Source organism: Trichosurus vulpecula, chromosome 1, assembly GCF_011100635.1.
Source record: "Trichosurus vulpecula isolate mTriVul1 chromosome 1, mTriVul1.pri, whole genome shotgun sequence".
NCBI lineage: Eukaryota > Metazoa > Chordata > Mammalia > Diprotodontia > Phalangeridae > Trichosurus > Trichosurus vulpecula.
The window spans coordinates 361,006,723-361,031,625 of NC_050573.1; the positions used below are offsets into that span (position 1 = coordinate 361,006,723).

The 24,903-nt window shown below is 40.4% G+C and overlaps 1 protein-coding gene across 1 annotated transcript in view; it reads right to left on the bottom strand.

Moving 5' to 3' along the window:
• Positions 1 to 24,903, bottom strand: part of AHRR (aryl-hydrocarbon receptor repressor) — a 249,273-nt gene that overhangs the window by 54,052 nt on the left and 170,318 nt on the right. The window contains exon 4 of the mRNA XM_036742143.1: positions 7,580 to 7,669. Within this exon, the coding sequence (XP_036598038.1) occupies positions 7,580 to 7,669 (90 nt within the window). The remainder of the gene's footprint in view (positions 1 to 7,579; positions 7,670 to 24,903) is intronic.

The window sequence follows — 24,903 nt, forward strand, 5'->3', positions numbered from 1 at the left end:
ACAAATAAAGTCAGATCTAAACAACTGGAAAAATACCCATTACTCATGGCTAGACCAAGATAATATAACAGAAATGATGATTCTGCCTAAACTAATTTATTTATTCAGTGACAATCAAACTACCAAAAAATTATTTGATAGAGCTAGAAAAAAGACAACAAAACTCATCTGGAAGAACAAAAGGTCAAGAATATCAAGGGAATCAATGAAAAAAATACAAAGGAAGGTGGCCTAGCAATGCCAGGTCTTAAACTGTATTATAAAGTAGTAATCATCAAAACTATCTGGTATTGGCTAAGAAGCAGAGTGATAGATGAGTAGAAGAGATTAGGTACACAAGACATAGTAGTCAATCACCATAGTAATGTAGTGTTTGATAAAATGCATTAGTTTCCGTACACAAATTGAAGATAATAGTCATGATATCTTGGATGATCAAATTTAATTCATTCATAAGTGAAAATGTATATAATCAATAAAGAAGCACTGCAATCCATTCTTTGTCATGAAAATATTTAGATAAATTTGAATTGTTTTAGATAATATAATGATGGTGTGGGGAAGGGACAAAGGCGGGGGATGTATCAGGTAAGAAGGTCCATTAGCATAAAATGTATTTTAATTTAATATTGAAATTCAATAATGAAACTCTGGACTTGACCTTCTCCCCTTTCTGGTCTTAACCTCCTTCTTAGATGAGGCAAGTTGAGCAAATCACGTTTATTAAGCATTTACTATGTAGCAGAAAGCATGCTAAACGCATGTGATACCAAGCAAGGCAGAAACATTCTCTGTCCTCGGCGAACACTTGTTTTAACGAGGGAGACAAGATAGGTACATACAAGGCATATAAAAATTATACAGAAGGCACTTTCAGTGGGGAAGGAACTAGCGGCTGAGAGGGCTGGGAAAGGCTTCCTACAGAAGATAGGATTTTGGCTATTAGAAAAAGTCAGCAAAATGAAGAGGCAGAGGAGAGGGGAGGGGGCCTTACAGTACCGACGGAAGGGCAGTGCAAACCACAGGGATGGGAGATGGAGCACCACATGCACAGAATACCAAGTAAGTCACTGGAGGCGTGTGTGAAGAGGAGTAATGTGCAAGAAGAACAGAAAGATAGGAGGGACCAAGTCATGAAGAGCTTTAGATGCCAATAGGAGATTACATTCGATCCTGGAGGAGTTTATTGAGTGGAAGAGTGGCATGGCCAGACTGGCACTCTAGGAGAATCACTTTGGCAGCTGAGTGAAGGATGGGGGGAAGTGAGGAGGTAATAAAGGCAGGGAGATCAGTTAGAAAGCTATTTTAATCATCAGGGAGAAAGGTGATAAAGGCATGAACTAGGATGGTGGTCAGATGAGTGGAGAGAAGGGAACTGAAATAAGATGTTGTGATGACAGAAATAACAAGATTTGGCAATAGATTAGATATTTGGAATGAGCGAGCCAAACTACAAAGAGTGGGTCTTGACAGCTCTGTGATCTTCAGGGAGATCACCAATGATTCCATGTCTGCATGACCTCCTAGAGGTCCAGATAGCTCCAGGATGGGTCCAGGGCCTTGGAGTAACCTGGCTATGTCTAACAATACATGCGAAGCTGTGGAAGCATGCCAAAAATAGCCTGATGATTTGGGTTACAGCTGTCACTGGAATGAAAATGATGTCTTTGTACCACCGTACCGTAAAGTTCTATAAAGAGGCATTATCATAAAGACAACAAAGAAATGACTGGGTGACTGAATATGAGGATAACATTCACTGGTAGTTTAAATCTAATGGTTTTTCATGAGGTTATTCCTCGGTCCAAATGTTAATAAAGTTACATTTTAAATTGAGTTTAAGCTAAAATGCCTGTACAGAATTCCCAATACAGTGGCACAGCTATTTACATTTTGATGACAGTTCAAAATGATGGTTTCTATGGTTCCATGTGTTAAGTGGTTGATGGCAGTGGGGATTTGTGGCAGAAGCTCGAGTCCCTTTCAAGGCAGGGCCCTAATTTCTGTGAGTATATGTATGCATCATTATCAAAGACCAGAAGCTTCAATTCCTTACTGCTTCTACACAGACACATCCTATTTCTGGGCAGCCCTCCTCGATGACCTCTTTAGCTCTGTATATCCCAACACATCCCCAGACCAATCGCCATTTCGGCACCAATGTAGTGAGACCAGATTCTGAGGGAGGTGGCATTTGGAAGGTCACCAGGTTGTCCAAAAGAACTTATTCTCTTTCTTCTTAGCCCCACCTCCCCCATAATTTCCTTTATTGCCAAGAGTACCACCACCCTTCCAGGTACCCAGGTTGTAACCTCCATGTTACCTCTTCACTGTCACTCACAGAACCCATCCAAAAGAATGTGAAATCTCTATATCTCTCATATCTGTCGTCTTCTCTTTACTCACTGCCACCGCATTCAGGCTATTATTATCTCTTACCTGGACCACCGTAATAGTCTCTTATTTGGTTGTTCTGCCCGTCTCTCCCTTTCCAACTGCCAAAATGATTTTCCTAAAGCACAGTTCTGATCACGTCAATGCTCCCTCCCCAACCAGTCAACAAACTCCAGTTGCTCCTTATTATCCCCATGAGGATTTCATATAAACTCCTTTATTTTTGACATCCAAAACTCTTTATAACTTGCTCCCTTCCTACATTTCTAATCTTCTCACTCTAATGAGGGGATGAAACTCAGAACCAGTGATCTCCCACATAGAAGAGGCTGGTTAGCCTGACCCCACAAAGTCACAATGATATGTAATGGCAGTGACCTGCTCCCTAATCTGGAGCATGTGCTGACATTCTATAATGTAATTACATTCTATAATTCTGTTTCCTGCCTGCTAACCACAGGATGGATTGTAGATTGTCTGAGTGGTTGGAACGGGATTGTATTCAAAAGGCACTCCCCAGGAAGAGTGGGGCCTCATTTGAGGATGTGCAATTCTCATGGTAATAGGGAGCCACTAGAGTTTGTTAACTGGGAGGGGAGGGAGGACTGATATGACCAGAAGTTTAGGAAAATCATTTTGGCAGCTGTGTGGAGAGGAAGGATTGGAAGGAGGGAGAGATTTGAGGTGGAGACTATTGTGGTAGCACAGGTGAGTTTCTGAGTCTTTTCCTGCCTAACTGCTTTAGGGGGAGAGAAACAACGACTCAAGGGTGAGGACTCGGGCCTTCCTCCATCAGAGGCCAACAGAGGCCCGTGAATATGGGCCCCTTTGTGTTTGTTTTACCTTACTTTTAGGTGAAGTAGTATTTGAGATAGCTTTGGCCTTGGGAGCTTTGAAAGATGGGAATGATGAGCACCCAGAGCTCTTGGAGCTGGAACCCATGTCAGATTTGGGGGCTGTGTTCAGCCCAACATTGAGGCTGCAAGGCCCCAGGCTAGTGACAGCTAAGATGAAGACTCATCTAGAATCTGTTCTACCCTGGGAAGTGAACATTGTCAGGTGGATGCTATGGAGAAGCTGCATCAAGTTTGAGCCCACTCTCCCCAGGGACCAAGGTGGTCTCTAGGGTAGTGTGCCCCCCAGGTGTCGGGGGAGATTTTTGTAACCTCTGTCACTAAATGTTATATCTTTGCATTGAATATCTCATTGTAAAAGCCAATCTATGTTATTTGGGTAAATGGAATGGGCTGCTAATCAACGGCAACTAATAATGGGAGGTGGGAAGAACATACTAGAATTGGGGGGAATTTAAATCAATGGCAGAAGAGAAAGTCACCCCCTCCCCTTCAGGGTACCCTACAACCCCACAGAGAAGACATAGCTGGCCTCATTTGGAGAGAGTAAGGCCATTTTATAACACACTTTATTCCCCTTCTCTGCTGCTCTCCAAACAATGATGCTCTATCTCCCATCTCCTTGCCATTTCACTGGCTAGCCCACCTGCACTCTCTCCTTACCTCTGCCTCTAGGAATCTCTGATTTCCTTCAAGACTAAGATCAAGCAAAGTCCAGGGGGTGGAGCCAAGATGGAGGCTGTAAAGAAGGGACTTGTGGCAGCTCCCCACCAGGTTCCTCCAAACACCTATAAAAAAAGGGCTCTGGACAAATTCTAGAACTGCAGAACCCATGAAACAGCACAGGGAAGCAGGGCTCCAGCCCAGGACAGCCTGGATGGTTGCGGGGTCAGGTCTGTTGCATGGAACTGGGAGCGAAGCGCAGCAGAGCCCAGAGTGGGCCACACAGACCAACCAGACCTGGAGCTGGGTGGAACAAGCCCCTAGCTCCCTGAATCAGTGAGCTGTGGCAGTTACCAGACTTCTCAATCCACAAACACCAAAGACAACAGAGAAGGTTAGTGGGAAAAGCTGCTGGGACAGAATGAAAGGAATTTGAGGTAGGTTCGGCCACTGCCCCAGGGGCGGTGGAGGTGGTGCAGCTCTCAGGCTGCTTACAGAGCTATGGCTGCTTCAGGACCCAGGCCCACCGGGTGGGAGGAATTAAGTGGTGGATCTGAGCTGAAGTGCAGCTTACAGCTGAGTCAAGTCCAGGTTGGCAGTTCTTGGGGGAGGAGGAACACTGGTGTGGCAGAGCTTGCTGTGCAGAAATAGCTCTGAAAACAACAGCGCAGTCCCTCAAGCTTGGGGCAAAGTACTCTATACTCTACAAGCAGTGATACCCCCACAAAAAACTCAAGGGTCAAATAGTTGGCTGGGAACATGGCCAGGCAGCAAAAACGGACTCAGATTGGAATCCTTCTTTGCTGACAAAGAAGACCAAAACATACAGCCAGAAGAAGTCAACAAAGTCAAAGAGCCTACATCAAAAGCCTCCAAGAAAAACATGAACTGGTCTCAGGCCATGGAAGAGTTCAAAAAGGAGTTGTAAAATCAAGTTAGAGAAGTAGAGGAAAAATTGGGAAGAGAAATGAGAGTGATGCGGGAAAACCATGAAAAACAAGTCAATGACTAGCTAAAGGAGAACCAAAAAATACTGAAGAAAATAACACCTTAAAAAAATAGGCTAACTCAAATGGCAAAAGAGCTCCAAAAAGCCAATGAGGAGAAGAAGGCCTTGAAAGGCAGAATTAGCCAAATGCAAAAGAAGGTCCAAAAGACCACTGAAGAAAATACTACCTTAAAAATTAGACTGGAGCAAGTGGAGGCTAGTGACTTCATGAGAAATCAAGATATTATAAAACAGAACCGAAGGAATGAAAAAATGGAAGACAATGTGAAATATCTCACTGGAAAAACCACTGACCTGGAAAATAGATCCAGGAGAGATAATTTAAAAATTATTGGGCTACCTGAAAGCCATGATCAAAAAAAGAGCCTAGATATCATCTTTTAAGAAATTGTCAAGGAGAACTGCCCTCATATTCTAGAGCCACAGGCTAAAATAGAAATTGAAAGAATCCACCAATCACCTCCTCAAATAGATCCCAAAAAGAAAACTCCTAGGAATATTGTCGCCAAATTCCAGAGCTCCCAGATCAAGGTGAAAATACTGTAAGCAGCCAGAAAGAAACAAATTGAGTATTGTAGAAACACAATCAGAATAATACAAGATCTAGCAGCTTCTACATTAAGGGACTGAAGGCCCTGGAATATGATATTCCAGAGGTCAACGGAGCTAGGATTAAAACCAAGAATCACCTACACAGCAAAACTGAGTATCATGCTCCAAGGCAAAATATGGATTTTAAATGAAACAGAGGACTTTCGAGCTTTCTCAGTGAAAACACCAGAGCTGAATAGAAAATTTGACTTTCAAACACAAGAATCAAGAGAAGCATGAAAAGGTAAACAAGAAAGAGAAATCATAAAGGACTTACTAAAGTTGAACTGTTTTGTTTACATTCCTACAAGGAAAGATGATGTGTATAGTTCATGAGACTTCAGTATTAGGGTACCTGAAGGGAATATATATACATATATACATATATATATACACACACACACATATATATATATATATACACACACACACACACATACATACATATGGGGGGAGGCACAGGGTGAGTTGGATATGAAGGGATGATATCTAAAAAAAATCAAATTAAGGGATGAGAGAAGAATAAAATGAGAGAGGGAGAAAGGGAGAGATAGAATGGGGTAAATTATCTCACATAAAAGTGGCAAGAAAAAGCAGTTCTGTAGGAAGGGAAGAGGGGGCAGGTGAGGGGGAATGAGTGAATCTTGCTCTCATTGGATTTGACCCAAGGAGGGAATAACATACACACTCAATTGGGTATCTTACCCCACAAGAAAGGAGGAGGAAGAAGATAAAAAAGGGGGGACAATAGAAGGGAGGGCAGATGGGGGAGGAGGTAATCAAAAACAAACACTTTCAAAAAGGGACAGGGTCAAGGGAGAAAATTCAATAAAGGGGGATAGGTTAGGAGGGAGCAAAACATAGTTAATCTTTTACAACATGAGTATTGTGGAAGGGTTTTACACAATGATACACATGTAGCCTATGTTGAATTGCTTGCCTTCTTAGGGAGGGTGGGTGTGGAGGGAAGAGGGGAGAGAATTTGGAACTCACTGTTTTAAAAACAGATGTTCAAAAAAAAAGTTTTTACATGCAACTAGGAAGTAAGATATACAGGCAATGGGGCATAGAAATCTATCTTGCCCTACAAGAAAGTAAGGGAAAAGGGGATGGCGGTGGTAGTGTGGTGACAGAAGGGGGACTGACTAGGGAAAGGGGCAATCAGAATATATGCCATCTTGGAGTGGGGGCAGGGTAGAAATGGGGTGAAATTTTGTAATTCAAACTCTTGTGAAAATCAATGCTGAAAACTAAAAATATTAAATAAATTAAATAAAAAAGACTAAGATCAAGTGCCACCTTCTTAATGAATTCTCTCCCATCCCCCTCCCCTAACCACTGCCCGCACCCCCAGCTGCCAGGCCTCTCCTCCCCAAGCTACTCTGTATGCATCATGTACAGTCTCCACACACTCATATGTCGTCCATCCTATTAGAATGTTCCTTGAGGGTAGGGAATGTTTCTATTTTCCACAAGTGGTTGGCGCATAGTACCTGCCAATAAGGTCTTAATAACTGCTTGTTGATGGACTGAATGAACTTTGACTGAACTAAATATATGAGGTTCAAAATTTCAACTGCCATGTTAGCTGCCCTGGACAGCTTTCTCCCTACCCCTTCCCCAAATTCTGAGAAAAAAACCAATCTATTCATGCCTTAGACATTGGAATTCTAAAAATGTCCCTTCTAGAGTCAAACCCAATCCTGTTGACAGACAGAATACAGGTGGGAATTGTAAGCAAGGGAGGAGACGAGGAAATTCTGCTAACCAATGCCACACACTCTTACCAATTAGCTGGGCCTTTAAAGTCAGTAGCACCCTTTAATATCCCTGTGATGCTCTGAAAAGGGTACATACATACTGAGAAAAATTCTCCCAGGAAGAAACTTAGCTGTACAGAAAGTACTTTAACTCCAAGGAAATTTACAGTGAGAAAAGATAAATACAGAATTCATGGTGGGCAGGTGAGGGGAGTCTTCAAAATGTCTGACACTATTATAACATTTGCAAAGTTAACCTTATCATTAATAAAAAATGGGGAGAGTCCTAAAAAGTTTTCTTTATTTACCTGATGAAAGCCCAGGTAGTCCACAATCGTCGATGATGCATAAAATATCATTCCTTCTGCACTCACCACCAGAGCGAATCCATTAAGAGACTGGAAAAGAAAGATAAATTTGAAATTATTTTAAACATCATAAAATGCTACTGAATGAATCCTTAACTCATGTATCATATTCTATTCCATTATCAAATCTTGAAGTTTCTACCTTCACAAAAGCTTTTATATACATCTTCTTTTTACTCACATAGCTACCTCCTTTTTTTAGGTCCTAATCACCTCTCACTTGGCCTAAAAAAATGCTACAGCTTCCTAATTGATCTCTCTGCCTCAAATCTTACCCTACTTCAATCTGTCTTCCATTCAGCTGTGGAAGTGATTTTCCTGAAGTAGAGGTCAGACCAAGTCACTGGACAAACTCCAATGGCTCCCTATTACTTCCAGGATCAAACACAAAATCATCTATTTGGTATTTAAGGCCCTTCATTTCTTGGTCCCTCTTTTCCCTGCCCTCTCCTTATACCAGCTGGTTTTTCATATTTAAACGTTTCCTTCGGTTTCTGTTTTTTGTTTCTGTGTTTTCTGTTCCAGTCTTTCGACGCTTTTCTCCCCTTTGCTTGCCATAGTCCAGCTATTTGTGGCTTACTTGTTGTTCCTTAAACACGTCACTCCCCCTAGCATTTTAGTGTCTTTGCCCAGGCTATCATCCCCCAGGCCTGAAATGTATTCCCTCTTTACCTGTCTCTTAGTTTCTCTCGTTTCTTTCAGGACTCAACTCAAATGACACCACGTGCGGGAGGCCTTCCCCTCTGAGATCACCTTCCATCTATTCTGTATATATCTTATATACACCTAGTTATTTCAATATTATTAGAATGTGAGCTCCTTGAAGTCAAGAACCATGATTTTGCCTTTTAAAAAAAAATCCCCAGCACTAAGCAGAACGCCTGGCACGTAGTCAACACTTAATAAATGCTGCTGAGTGACTGAAATCCTGCAGAATGCAAAATGGCATCCATTTGTCTTTATAGAGAAACATTTCCAATCCTTTCTTTGTTATTATAGTCATCAGCACCACCCACAAAACCATATTTCAACCCTAACCCATTAATAGGGAGCATGGGAATTGGGGTGGAGCTCTACTTGGCTAAAGCCAAAATTATAAAAGACAACAGACAATGAAGTACATTAAAATTTCACTTTCCCCTTGATTGACTTTTCCTATTTATGCACTTTCTGCTCTAGGGAGTTGGGGTGATGGTAGTAGCAGTATTGTTTGACTGCAATATGTATTTATGTAAACAGCAAGTCTACTGGAACCACATTTCCCTCTATTATACTTCACTAAATGTTTGCTGCTGTTGGGTCGTTTTTTAGTCATGTCCAACTCTGTGTCCCCATATGGGTTTTTCTTTTTCTTTCTTTTTGGCAAAGATACTGGAGTGGTTTGCCATGTCCTTCTCCAGTGGATTAAGGCAAACAGAAGTTAAGTGACTTGCCCAAGATCACACATCTAATAAGCCTTCTTGATCCCACAGATCTAACCACAGAGCCACCCATTTGCCCCCCCTCCAATAAATATAGCTAATGGTAAAACATAATCAGAAGATCAATGGGTATTTTATACCCTATGCTTGTTTCAATGCTTCTGGGATCCTGATAAGTTTTATCAGATCAGTAAATAGGTCTTCTCTACAGTGCTTTTCTTCTAAGGAACTCTGCTACTAAGCAAATACAAACAATACAACTTACAATATCCCTCTTAATTCTAGGAGAACACAACATGTGGAATTGTATTTTGCATAACTTCATATGTATAATGGGTATCATATTTCTTGCCTTCTTAATGGGTGGAGAATGGAGTAGAGGGAGGGAGAAAATGTGGAACTTAAAAATCAAATTTAAATTTAAAAAAATTCCAAGAGAAAGCAAGTATTGATTATTGTCTTCATTCTATTGCTGGGTGACCTAAAGTACAAATGTATTTCATGCCTTGGATCACAGGGAAAGTCAACAGTCGGTCCAATAAGTTAATGCTGGGTCCCAGAGAGGAGAGGATGAAACATGCTTGTCACGGCTCAGCAGAGTCTATCAGACAAGGTCCCTCCCCTCAGTAGACTTTGTTTAATTGCTTTCCTTTGTTTCAAGGAGGATTTGATGAGGCAGGAGGTAGATGGAAGGAGAGAGTGAGGATGGAAATTGGCAATTACCAAAAGATCAATAAAGCCAGAAGGCAGCGGAAGCAAACATGGATGCTACTTTGGAAAGCTGGGCTCTACTTCTTTAGCCCACACTGCCCTCCAGCTTCTGCACACCTGCTCCTTCTTGTAGCCATCCAGAATAGAGGACTACATCGTACCTGGAGAGTTTTCTCTGAAGAAGCCAATGTGGGCTTAGTATTTTATGTGAACACCATACCTTCTGTTCCTCACAGGGTGTTTGATTTTGGCTTCTCCAAGGCTATTCATTTCGAGATACTTAGAGACCAAATAATTAATAATAATAATAATAATGATCATAACAGTAACATTTATGTTGCCAGGCACTGTGCTAAGTGCCTTACAATTATTACCTCACTTGACCTTCACGATAACCTTGGAAGGTAGGTGCTATGATTATCCCCATTTTACAGATGAGGGAAACTGAGGCAGACGGAAGTTTAGCCACTTGCCCAGTATCACATAATTAATGACTGAGCCCTCACTGAGTCTTGGAGGGGTCTTCCTGACTCCAAGGTCAGCACTCCAATTTTACTCTCTGAAGGCTAGACAATGAAAGTTAGGTCACGGTTATTCGTTCAATAGTGACCAAAAGCTCTAAAGTTCGTGTTTTCCCCAATTTCTAATTTAAAATCTCTTCCTTTCTCCCACGGAGATAACTAGGTATAGAAAAGACACGAAGAAAACAAGCCTAGGGGGCTGAACTTTGCATATACAGATGCAGCTGGCTGGCCCTGAGCCTCTGAGGGACCCAGGTAATCAAAGGCAAGCTCACGGCCCCATAATCTGTCAACTCTATTTGTGCAACATGACTTTTTCCAGTCCTTTGGTACCTCTACCATTCTACATTTTTTTCTTTTCCTTTTCTTTTTTGGGATGATTTTTAATTTTATTGATGTATTTTGTTTATATATTGCATACATTTACCAGGCAGACAGGTGGTGCAGTGGCTAGAGTGCCAAGCCTGGATTCAGGAAGACTCATCTTCCTGAGCTCAAATCTGGCCTCAGACACTTAATAGCTGTGTGACCCTGGGCAAGTCACATAACCCTGTTTGCCTCAGTTTCTCATCTAGAAAACGAGGTGAAGAGGGAAATGGCAAATGGCTCCAGTACCTTGGCCAAGAAGACCATGGGGTCATGAAGAGTAGGACACAACTGAAAAATGACTAAATATATTTACAGATTACTCCCATTTCATTAGAGGTGATTTTTAACAAGGTAAAAGAGTTAAGTAAAACCATACAATGAAGAACATCTAATATCTGTATCGCTTCCTCAAGAAATGAACAAGATTTCTTTTCTCTCCTTCCCATCCCCCATCTCCCATCCCACTGGGCAGAAAAAAAAAGGAAAAATTTATTGTGACAAACATGTATAGTCACACAAAAACATATTCCCCCAATGGTTGTATACAAATATATACATATTCTCTCTCTCTCTCTCTCCATATATATACATATATATGTGTATATGCATATGTACGTCTGTATTTTGGTAGAGTGGATTTCAAAGGATTCAGGGTAACTATAGCTAGAATCTCATATATAGCTGTCCCTAGAAGGGTGGGATGGATTGTACCATATCATGACCAGTATTTCCCCTCAGGGGAAGAGGAGAAAGAAGACCAAAGCTAATTGATGTCACAGGATATAGCAGATACAGCCTTCTGGGCACACCTATGATCCCAAAGACAAAAGTTCTTCAGGGTAAGTTGTCACTTACTGTGTGATACCAGGTATACAAATGTCATATATGTGACCGATATAGAATAAGACATACACGTATGTGTATATATGTACGTACATGTATACACACATACATACACATGTTAAGTCTGTGTGGTACATAGTTATACACACATATATATGTTTATGTGTGTATGTCTTATTCCATACTCCAAATCTACTGCCTCTCTGTAACGGAGAGTATGTTTTGTCATTGGTTCTTATAGCTTTCAAAGTTATTTGTTTTTATAGTACTGTGAATGCAGAAATTGTTCTCCTGGTTCTCTTCATTTCATTCATCATGAGTTTATAAAAGTCCTCAAAATTGTTCATTTTTACAGCATTGCTGTTCTAGTAAAAGCTGTTCTGGCTCTAAACAGCATGTGTCGGTTCTTTGAGTACCTTATGATGGAGTCAATCTGAGCTGGGTGATTTGAACTCATCAAGAGGAGCTAGGCATCTTTAACATATCTTTAAGCCATCTCCTTATCTATATGAGTATCAACTCTATTAGCCTTTTGTGTTGTTGCTGTTCTGTCCTTTCCAGTCTGAAGGTCATTTGTTCTCTTTGGCAGAGGAAAAGAGAAGTCAAATAATAACAGAGCAGCTCTGTTCTCACTGTTATCAATTGTCACCATCCCACTGTGGGTGGCAAGGATTTCTTCTTGTATTCACCTCTTTTCCCCAATAAAGATAACTTAAACTTTGTTGTTGTTTTTAATTTTCCTCACTAGCATCAATTCATTCTGAGCCTTAGGTCTCCTGACATTATTCTTCATACATATATATATATATATGTGTATATATATATGTATGTATGTATGTATGTATGAATATATATATTATAGTTCATCTTCAACTTTTTTGTTACCTGCCTTTGCTTTTCTATTGGATACACAATATCATAAATAAACACAAATGTGTTTAGAAAGTGTGTCCAGTATGATAGAACACACTGGGGAACCCTTGTAGGTGCTATTTCTTTCAACTAAAGGGAAAGTGGAAACCACTGGTCATTCACAATACTGGCTAGGATCACAAACCCTCTATGCACACCTAGATGGACATGGCTTTTAAAAATTTTAATTGGTTGGTAAGTTCTCTGTCTACACATTCAGACAACTCCATTTTCTCCATCTCACTGGGATTGTTTCCTTTTGTTTCTTTGGAACTTCATTCTTCAGAGCTTTCCACTTTTTCTAAGCCAACTTCCCTTTAAGAATTACTGTCTATGGGATTGTAGGTGTGCCCAGAAGGGTGTGCCAGGTGTGTCAGTATATCCTGTTGCATGAATTAAGCTTTGATCCTCTCCTTCTTTCTCTTCTTCCTCTCAGGGGAAGTACTGCCCACCACAGGGTGGCATCTGCCATACCCTTCTAGCCACTGCTATATATGGGATCCTACCCATAGCTGAATCCTTTGAAATCTACTCTACCAAAATCTAGTGTGAATGTCATACTATGCCCAATTTTCATCTCCATCACAAATTTCCATTAAGGAAGAGCCACTTTCCCGAAAGGTTCTCATAGTTTCCTCTAAAATGATGAGTTTTTCCCTGTTGGAATCAGATCCAGAACAGAAATCCCCACTATTGGTTCCTCCAACTTTTGAATGAAGAAGTTATCATTTATACAATATATTCTGCTTTTGGTAGGGTAAGAATTCCTATAGCTGTCTGGGTAATTGAAGTCCTCCATCAAAATTACAAGCCATGCCTCTGGGCTAGACCTTTGGATCTGTTTCTAGAACTCTTCATCAATTTCCTCTTTTTGTCTTGGTGATCTGAAGTCTATTCCAATCGCCAGATTATTTGTCTATCCCGCCACTGATCTTCACTCAAATGCTCTACTCATCATGGTCCCAATGGTTCCTGGATTTCCACACATGAATAGCTCTTCTTTCTAATATTTCTTTCACTTCCCCTTTTAACTTACTCTGTTTCTTGTGAATAAGTATACCTATCCAAAACCATATTCTAGTAACGACCTCCTCATACAAAGTCTCAGCAATACCCATAAGGTTAAAAATACCTTCTTGCATCATGCACTCTTGTACATGTTGCTTGTTGCCTCAACTGTGGACATTTGAATAGAGATATTGGATGACACAGATTTTACCTTCTTTTAAAAATTCTGTCTCCTGTGAACTTCTGAGTATCTAAACTTCTATTCTTCTTCTTTCACTGTAGCAACTTTTTGTGGTACCTAAAAAGATGTGTGTGTGTATGGATAGATAGACATATATACATATATGGATGGATATATGTGTGTGTGTATATGTGTATGCATGTATGTATATATCTATATCTCTGAGCCAGAGAGAAATGAGAGAGAGAGAGAGAGAGAGAGACAGAGAGAGGGAGAGACGGAGGGAGGGAGAAAGAGAGAGGGAGAGATTTTCCTGTCCTTATCCTTTTCAGTTTAAAGTCTTTTTGATCAGATTTGTAAGACAAGAGGCAAATATATTCTTGCCATTCTTTTTCCAGTATATTCCATTTCTGGCCAGTGATTCCAGTATGTTAAAGCTATGGTCAAGAAATCCTAATCTTACTTCTCAGACAACCTCTTCCTAAATTAGCTTTTCTCATCTATATCCCTTGACCTCAATAAGAAGCAGAGTGGAAAACAACACCTGTGCCCCTGTGTCTTAACCAAGATGCCATTATTTTTTTGACGATGCTTTCCTGGTTTCTGCTAGCAGCGTAAATCACCAGAAATGGGTAGTAGTCTTATGTTTTGACAAGCTTTGGAATGTTTTTTATGTCCTGGGAAGACCACAGACCTCCCTGTTGCTACTGAGTTGATAAATAGCTGCCTCCGTAAGGAGAAACCAACCCCTACTCCTCTTCTGACACTTATTGGATCACCTTTCCCCTGGATCTACTTTATCCTTCCTTAGAATACCAGCAGAAGTTTTATTCCCCCAAACATCCAGCTCCCTCCTCTTTAGGAATAACCTTAAATTCGCTTTTTAAGCTGTAGGTATATAGTGGTGCTTCCCCCCCCTTTTTTTTTCCTACTCTTTAACATGCTGATGCAGGATTTCCCTCTACTATTTCAGATCCACTTTCTCTCCTGTTAGAATTGTGGTTCCACTTCTTGTTGATGTTGTTTTAGGAACGCTTCCTCATCCCCGATCACCTGAGATACAGAAAGGTCTTCCTCAAGCTCTTTAACACTCTCTTCTAGGAAAGTAACTAGCCTACACCTTGAACACAGATAGGAGTCACTTGGTTGTGGCAGAAACAGGCACCATCACCCACCCCAAGCAAGTCACTGAAAACCCTTCCTGCTTTTCCTGACTGAAATTCTCACCCTTGTCTTTCAAACTGCTTGTGAGTGTTTATACCGTATTTCCTAAAGACCTCTTAAAACCTTTACATCCTTTTATCACCTCAAGAATTTTCTAGCCATGTGGAATTTCCCTTCTTTCCTCTGAACAACCCGACAGCCATATCAGTCTTCCCTCTTCTCTTGCTAATACCTAATTTTGTCCTACCAGTTCTTTTAACCTTACCAATTTGATTTAGAACAAATGTGAATTTGGACCCATGTAAAAAAAATCAACTCATTAGAGTATCTTGAAGTACTAACATGAACTGCAGCTATTTGTAAATCTGAATTCTTAAACAGTTCAGGGAAAATTCCATCTGGTCCCACTGCGTTACATTTTTTATGAGTAGTAACTGGAAAATCCAGTGTGCCTGCCTGGGTTTCTTCCAAGTGGGGCTGTTGAAGAGTTTGTAAATATGTTTGAATCTTCCCCAGGAGGCTTTATTCTCAGAGGTATAATGTTTCTTGGAAAAAAATTCTATAAAACATTTGGGGTTTATTTGTTTGTATCATTAACAAAAGCCCGAATTTCTGTTTTATGATAGTTAAAAAGGCAGTCAACAAAAATGGAAAATTAACCTAGTATCTGAAACAGTTCCGGGAATACCATCATTTGTAAAATACCCCAAAAAGAAGAGCAATAACCTCCTCCTCCCCATCTTTCAAGTCTTTCCTGAATAGTCTAGATAATACGACTGACAAAATAGGAAGGCACTTTACTGCTGCCTTAAGAGATGAATAATCTGTTATATATCTATTTTCCTTTCTATGAGATACATTAAATTACTAGAGCATTTATTTTAAAAACAATTATCTCCCCTGCTAGTTTGAAAAAAAAATGAGGTATACCTTTAATTTCTAGAATTTTAGTTCCGTGATTGTTATTAATCTGATAGGACACCAAGACCTACTAAGGACAGAAATTTCACAGTCATTATTGATGGCCTGATAAAGAGTTTGCTTCAGCAGGATATATGTGGAGGTATTGAATAAAACCTCTTTTCCAAAAGCTATATGGCCCATCTATCAATTCTTGCCCTGGGTTTAAAAAAGGGGGAAAGGGGAGATTCAAAACTGAGAAGAATGCGAAAAATTCTAGAATAAAGGAACTCCACAAGGCAATAATTTTTACACACCCCCCCCAAAAAAATAAAAAGGATGTCTCACACTCCCTGCCTGATTTAGTAACCCATTCTCCATGTTGCAATGTGACTTAGTGAACAGAGAAGTAGTCTCAGAAACAAAACCATCTGGATTCAAATGCACATGGGTTGTGTGAATTAGATAAGTCGCTTCATCCTCAGTGATAGAGTCAACTCTCTAAGATTGCAAGTGACAGTCTGTATTGGTTGAAGGAGTTTACTCACCTGGGAGTTCCCTCCCCCAATGAAATCACAGGTCCAGTGACCATCCCCTATGGTGTCACCCCTCAAATGGTGTCACATATGAAGTCCTGTTCATTTTAAGCCCTAAGGATTCAGAGCCCAGGGCTGCTGCATCTAGGAAGATTTTACAGCTCAAGAACTGAGGAGTGATGACAGTTGGTATTGATAGAACAATCTGATGCTCGGGACATCAGGGAAAGAGAAAGTCAACTTACTCAATGAGAAAGAATCACAAATGTGATCTCATGCCATAATTTGGACATCTTTTTGGTTTTAGCACAGCCTGCATTATGCAGGTGAGTTACCAATTTCCCACCTGTAGTCAAGGACAAAAATATACTATGATGCCAGGCTATGAACTGACAAGATTTTTAGAGAGCAAGGAATGGAATCTGGCTATTTCCACACAATGTCAAAATAAACAAGCTTAAAAGGGAAGAATTCATTTGTGGTTATTTTGTATACCAAAACAAGTTTGACTGATAAAAGCAATTTTCAAAAATAAAAATAATCAGAGGAAATTTTGTTTGTTTTGTAGACCCAACTTCCATCTAAAGGTTAGTCTGTACTTCAGGTGGATCCTATTTCTGTAATGGTGTTAGTGAAGATTCTGGATAGGTATACTTGTGGGTACTGGGATAAGGGGAAATAAATTGTGTCTTTATTCTACCCTCCATCCCTCAGAGAACTCCAAGAGCTCCCACCAGGCCCTAAATGGGAGTGAACAAAGGTAAGTTGTGGTACAGTGAAAAAAAAAATGCTAGACTAGCAATCCCAGGACCTAGGTTTGAATCCTGACTCCACCACAACCTACTTGTGTCACCAGGGTCAATTTGTTTAACCTCCTTAGGCCTCAGTTATTCTCATCTGTAAAATGAACTTGGACACATTTGGCTAGATCTTAAAAGATACCTTCCAATTCTGAATCTATGATCCAACATAAAGATCTCTAGGAAGTCTAAGGAAGAATAGGACGAGATGGGTCCTTGTGAATGTCCTTATGAATGTTCCTAAATCTCCTGAGTGAACCCATTTTCCCATGATTTCCTCTGTAATTGCAATGTGTCAGTGACCATGACAGCTATCCCTAAATGAACCCTCTCCCCAGCTCTTGAAGTTCGATGGAGGGTGCTCATAGCTCCCTTGGCATTTTGTCTTCTAGCTTTGTGGCCGCAGACTTTCCCAACTGGATGGGCTTACTGCACTCTAATGACATTTTACCAACAATAGTTCAAAGACCAAAGAAATTTTCAAGGCTTGAGTACATAAAGCCTCTTCTTAAAAAAGATTTTATGAGATTAGTCACAACTAAAAACAACCTTAATTTTAACTCATAAGGCTGAAATGAAGAAAAAAAAGCCTATAAAATGCCATTTGGCAAGTCATATGGATTCAATGACAGATACAGTTGTTGATCCAGAATAATCTCAGCAAATGCTTTGAAACATGTGGGACCATCCTTTAAATATGCATCATGAACATTTGTTTGTTTTCTTTCCTTTCTTAAAAAAAATCCTACATGATTTTCTTACATCGTACATGGAAAATGAAATCACTTTTCCAAGTGGGGGAAAAAAAAGTTTGGCCTCAAGCTTAGGGCTGAATGTTTATTTTTTTTAAAAATCTACATCCAACTACAGAATGTCACGACAAGTTGCACCTGCCATTTAAACTAGTACGACCCCATTGTTAGTTCAAAGCAAGTACAGCAGTGCCCTGGTGCCTAGCTTGGCTCTGGGATAAGAAGTATTAGCTCTGCCCATTCCTAGGCACTTATAATTAATAAGTGGGTTCTCCGGAGCGACTAAAGGCAAACATTTTGGGGAAGATGGGACTTCCTTTGGCAAGAACATTTAAAGATAAAGGCAAGAGACTTTAAATATCCTGAGTTTTTTCTAGTCCCCCAACAGAAAATTAGCCAGTAAGTACTTCAAAGATATTTTTGTCAAGGTCATGGCATAGGAAAAAAAGGAGGAAAAAAGGAACAATTCTAAACAACCTCTCTCTTATTGCTCTTCCTTGAAATAAAGGAAAATTCACTCACATTTTGGTCCCTTGAGAGCTCACTGCCATGGTTACCAAAATACAACAGCCAAGGCCTGCAGCCATGCCTTGCTGTGAACAGCTTTTTCAGTCACGCAAGCCGGGCACTAATTTTCCAGGGTCAGTTGGCTTTCATATTATCTGGAACTGCTTCACTTAACAGCATGTTGCTAGAGAGTGAGTGAGTGAGTGTGTGTGTGTGTGTGTGTGTGTGTGTACTGCACGCAGGGTGTGGTGTATGTATTCTAGTGATCTGAATAATTAGCTGTTTATGGATTCTGCAAATAGTAAACTCATCCTTGAGTTTCTTCCATGAGACCGTCGACTTAAAAAGAATACTGGAACCATTTAGTTGGCCATTTCTCATAGGATCAAAGAGATAGAAGAGAGGTTGGAAGATCATAACTTGTACCTCCATCCCTAGGCAGGCAGAATGCAGCAGAATCATCTGAGAAAGATGCAAATAAATACTATTTGGCGGGGACGGGGCTATCAGAGAAAAATATCCCAAGCCTTTTTTTTGTGGGGGGAGGGGGCAAACTGTTCCAAACCCTCAATGTCAGTTCTTCTTAATGACTAATCCCCTCATCTCGCAATTTAAATCATTTTATTTTGTTTTCTCTTCAAGGGAGAAGAAGTCCATCGGTCTACCACATAATTCAACTTAATAAACATTCATTAAGCACCTGTTATGGGTTAGGCACTGTATATAAAACAATACAAAGACACCCACACACAAAAAAAACCCAAACCATATATCCTCTCAAAGAGTTCTGGGCTAGGGTGGGGGTGGGGACAACATACACCCAGAGAAGTAAGCACAAGACGATCTGAGGGAAGAGAGTCCCAGGGAGGATCAGAAAGACTTTACAAGGCAGGCAACATTTGAACTAAAGCCCTGAAGGCCAATGGAAATTCTAAAAGGTGGAGATGAGGAAGAACATTCCAGGAATGAAGGGGAATCTATGCAAATGTACCCAAAGCAAGCAGGTATTAGATAAAATGTTTAAGGAATAGCTAGTAATCCAGTTTGGCTAGAACTCCAACTTTAAAACAAAGGGGATAATATGAAATAAAGGCAGCTAGGTGGTGCCATAGTGCAGAGGGCCAGGCCTGGAGTCAGAAAGACTCATCTTTGAGAGTTCAAATCTGGCCTCAGATATTTGCTAGCTGTGTGACCCTGGGCAAGTCACTTAACTCTTTTTGCTCAATTTCCTCATTTATAAAATGAGCTGGAGAAGGAAATGGCAAACCATTCCAGGATCACTGCCAAGAAAACCCCAAATGGGGTGATGAAAAGTCAGATGTGATTAAAATGACTAAACAACAAAATAGGAAATAACTTCAGAAAGGTAGTTTGGAAACGGATTGTAAAGGCCCTAAGCATCAAAGTGTAGGAGTCTGTATTTTCTCCTAGAGGCAATAGAGAGTCACTGAAGGTTTATTTTTAGCAGGAGAATAACACAGCCAGACCTGGGTGCAAAGAAGTAGGTGGATATGAGATGTCCTGTGGGTACGGTCAAGGAGACTTGGCAAGTGATGGGCTATAGGCAAGTAGGTGAGGGAGAGGAGTGAGTTAATGATAATAGCTCAAACTTAGAATAAAATATAATGGAATGTAATAAGCATGTATTAAGCAGCTAGTATGTGGCAGGCACTGTGCTGAGAGCTTTACAAATATTATCTCATCGGATCCTCACACAACCTCTGGAGACTGGGGCCATTATCATTTCCCATTTCACCATGGAGGAAGCTGACACAGAGAGAGATTATATGATTTGTTCAGTCACACAACTAGGAAGTGTCTGAATCCAGCTCTGAACTCTGGTCCCCACTGTGGGACCTAGCTACAGTTATACAGCCCTTCAACGTTTGCAAAGCACTATACATGCATTATCTCATTTCATGACTCTGAAGGTACAAAACTTGGTGACTAAAAGGGGAGGTGGTACCCTCAACAGGTCTGGGAGAGCAGTGGGTTACAGGGGAAGAAAATCAGTTCTTCTTCCAAATGGAGATGTCCTGCAGGCAGGAGAGACACAGGGCTGTAGAGTTACAGAGAGACATTATATAGATACTTTTCAGGCAGTTGCTTTTCAAGATAGATGTTTCCTTTATATGACTATGGAAAACTTATAGACAATTTATCTATTCCTCAACCCTTCTCCTGAACTCTTTTTTTAAAAAAAAGTTGTCTTTATGTTCAATCTTTACATTTTGTTTTCTGTGTTTTTTTTACATGCCCACCCTTTACAGAGCATTGTACTAGTAGCAGTAATATTTCAGAATTAAAAAATAAAATCCCTGTTATCCAAAATCTTACATGCTAAAATTGCCCTTTGTGACCTCTTCTGGTTTTATATATCACTTCTCAGTTGTGATGGTCAGAATCAGGCAGAGTACCTGAGAAGTGTTAAATATCTATTTCCTGCTTCTTGGATTATCTTGGTATTTCCAAAATGTATAAACAGCATTCAAAACAGCTGATGGACAAAATGTACTGTTTCTGTTTTTGGATTTTTTTTATGGTTCTGTTTCTTCTTTCTGATTCATTCCATTGGTCATAATTCTTCTCCACAACTTGACTAGTGTGTAAATTAATTCAATGCGAAGTTATATGTGGAAGTTATATGGGATTCCATGCCGTCTTGGGGAGGGATGGGGGGAGGGAGGGAAGAAAATCTGGAACTCAAAATTATGTAGAATTGAGTGTTGTAAACTAAAAATAAAAAAACCCCAACTTTTCAATATGAGATAAGGATAAATATGATATTTAACATGAGAAAATTTGAATATTTCCTAACTAAATACCTCCAAGAATGTTCTTGATCAAGAGAGGACCTACTCTCAGAATACAAACATTTTGTGGTATAGTGAAGTTGGGAGATTTGAGTTCAAATCCTAGCTTTGGTCCTCTTTGGGTCTTGGTTTTTTTCATCATAAAATAAGGGAACTGGACAATCTGACTTCTAAGATTCCTTCCATCTCTCAGTTTATAATCTATGATCTTTGGCTCCAAGATAAGTAGCGCCACTACCATGCACACAGCTATGGCCAATAAACAAATGTTCTTTTTGGATAAAGAGGGAATGAATACCTCCCACGCATGAAGCGATCAGCAATCCACTAACATTTTCTTTCCTGAATTTTCACATTTTTAATGGTGACACAATTAAAGAATCATAGATTGTCAGAGTTGGAAGAGAGCTCAGAGGCCTCAGGAAGCTCTCTAATGCTTAATGAGTGGTTCTCCAGTTTCTGCTTAAGGACCTTAAGGAAGGGAGAACCTACTATGTCCTGAAAGGTTAGGTGTTCCTTATCCTTTTTGTAACTGCTGTCCCTTGTTCCTAGTTTTGCCCTCCAGGGCTAACAAGGACAAGTCTAATGCCTTTTCTATGAGACAATTCTTTAAATTGTTTGTTGTTCCTTCATTTCAATTGAGTCTGACTCTTCATGATCCCATTTGGGGTTTTCTTGGCAAAGATAATGGAGCAGTTTGCCATGTCCTTCTCCAGTTCATTTTACAGATGAGGAAACTGAGGTAAGCAGGGTTAAGTGACTTGCCCAGGGCCACACAGCTAGTAAGCGTCTGAGACAGGATTTGAACTCATGAAGATGAGTCTGTGTACTATGCCACTTAGCCGCCCATACCTGAAGACAATTATCATGTCTTCCCCTAAACCTCCTTTTTTCTAGACTTACAACACCCAGTCCCTTTAACTGATTTTCATATGTCATGATCATGAGGCTTATTATCCTGTCCTTTTCTTGATGTTTTCCAACTTGTCAGCATCCTTCCTAAAATGTGTTATCTGGACCTAAACTAAACACAAGACCTCCAACTAAGGTAAGACAGAGCAACTCTCTTATATCCCCCGCCCTGGACTCTAAGCCTTTATAACAGAGCCCAAGATCACTCTGGTTACTTTGGCAATATCTAATTCTAGTTTAAATTTTTCAGACAATCTGCTGTCTAGCCATGTCTCCTACGCCTTGTATTTAAGGAGACAGTTTTTTTTAAAAAAAAAAAATCCAAGTGTAAAACTATATATACTTCCATCCTCATCAACTGGGCTAGGGTAGCTTTATGCTTTCAAATTAAGTTTTTAAATATTTCAGATCATAATTAAACATCTCATAGTCTCCCTCATTATACTCGCTATAATACCCATGGACCACTCCTCCTGAGTGTCTGTATATCCCCAATAACTTCCTGACTAGGCAGCTGTAAAGATACACCAATCTATTTTATTTTGGTATCTTCTGTCTTCTCCAAATTGGCAGAGGATGACTTCGGAGACTTTCTAGGCACCTCTGAAAGGAGAGAAGCCAAGAGTGACTTCCAAAATGTTAAGAGTCAGTAGGGACGGACCTCAGAAATTTTAGGCTATAGTCACTAAGCTGTGCTTCCTCATCGTCAACTCAACAAACTTGATAACTGATGAACTGAACGGTCACGTCTTCCTTCCTGACATAGCTCATCCACTCCTTCCAATATTAATGGACTGAAATCACATCATGAAATTACTGATTGATGGATCAGGAAAGGCGTACTCTTGTTTTTGCTCATGTAAATACATAATCAGAGAATCAATTTGTGATCACTTTGTAGGAACCTAAACTTAATGATTCTGCATAAAAAATTAAGAGTACAGTAGCCTTCTAAGAATAGTGTAGGTAATGTCAAAAAAAAATACCCCACCCTTCCTTCTCTGACTTTTGGCAGCATACCATCCTATAAGGTTTAGATCAGGTGTCATCTCCTCCAAGAAGTTTTCTGTGATTCCCCAGCTCCTCCCCACAATGCAGAAGATATCTCTCATTGGATAGCATTCAGTATATTTCAATTTGTATTATATTTATTCGTGTACTTGTTTTTATCACCCCTTAAGAGACAGAACAATGTTTTATTTATCTTTGTAATTCCCCCGAAGACTAGTGCATTGAGTTGCACATAGCTGGTGCTTAAGAAACACTTGTTGAAAAAAATATTGAGTAGTAGTCAACTTTGAATTGTCCTCACTAATGATGGGAAGCAAAATCACCGTGACCAATCAAGCTGGAGGAAGAGGAGTAAGTGCGTATCCTGAAGCCAAATGGGTGAAAGGAGCTGAAGGGAACATTAGCAGTAGTGACTGACTGGGCTCTGTGGATAAGACTCCCTTCCTTCCAGATGGATCTGGGCCATGGCTTCAATCCCTAGAGCCAGTTTTCCTGCCTAACAAAAGTATAGCAATAGCCCAACCAGTCAGGTGGCATAAGAGGGAAGCGGGTGGGTGTGCGGAGCACCCACAGGAAAGGGAGTTCAAATGAACAAATGATCTACAATATAGAAAATAGCTACGTGGCTAATTGGAAGATGACTATATATTTCTTTACTACAGTAATTCTGCATTCATGCACAATCTTGTGCAGCAATGAATTTCCTTTCGCTTGAAACTTCTGAATAAAAACCACATCAAAAAGAACTTCGGAACAATAGCTTTAACTCTAAGAACAAAAGGTAATAAAATTTGGGATATCTCCTCATAGAAAAGTCAGAGTGGTCTGGAAAGACCCAATGAGTAGATTATAATCTGACTCTTCTGGGACCCAGGAGGGGAATTCTGAAGAACCCAACCTGGAAATAGACACAAAGCATGATCAAGTGCCAAAAACACCAGGGCAGAACTGAACAGAAGTGGGATCCTTGAGTGAAGAACCCCAGGACCCAGCCCCTGACTTTTGATAACACTTGGAAATACCACAGACTCCAGGGTAAACCTCAGGTACTAGCCTTCCCTGGTTCACCACTGCCCAGTCCCTCTCTCTGTTTTGCCGTCAAAGTTCTCAAAGGAATGGGTTATACTCACTGCCTCCATTTGTTGCCAGGCAATCTGTCCCTAATCCCTGAAATCTGGTTTCTGTCCCTTCCATTTTACTAAAATAACTCTCTCCAAGGTCACCAGCAGCCTCCTCCTCTCCAAATCTGAAAGCCTTTTTTTTTTAAACAGTTCTCATGCTTCTTGAGTTCGCTGGGACATTTAGCCACTCCCTCCATTTGAACGTTCCCTCAGGTCTACGGCTTCCATGACACCACACTGTCCTGAAGCTTCACCGCTGGATGCTTTTCCATCTCCTCTTCTGGTCTGTCTTCTTTCTTCTTGCCTCTATGACCCCTCCCTAGGTTCAGTCCTCAGCCCATCTTCCTTAAAGAAGCTTACTTATCAGCTACAAGGGTATTCTGGAGATAAGGACTAGGGGACCAAATTGGTGATTTCACTGCTACAGAGAAGGAGGATGAGGAGACTCTCTCTACCAATGCATGTCTGCTTCTTCTTTGCCATTTATAATCTGAGACTTGCCAGAGCTTTAAGATATTTAAATCGTTTGCCCAGATGACACAGATGATCACACACACACATACCCACACACGCACGTGCGCACACACACACAATCTCAGAGGTGAGATGTGAACCTTCATTTTCCTGACTCCAAGGACGGCTCTCTACGCTCTGCCCCATGATGTCTATAATCTCCAGATACAAAGACAGAAACAAAACAACGTCCTCAGGGAGTTTACATTCCATTGCGGGAAAATACATGTGCGTAAAAAATTATATACAAAGTAATTTGGGGAGAAGGG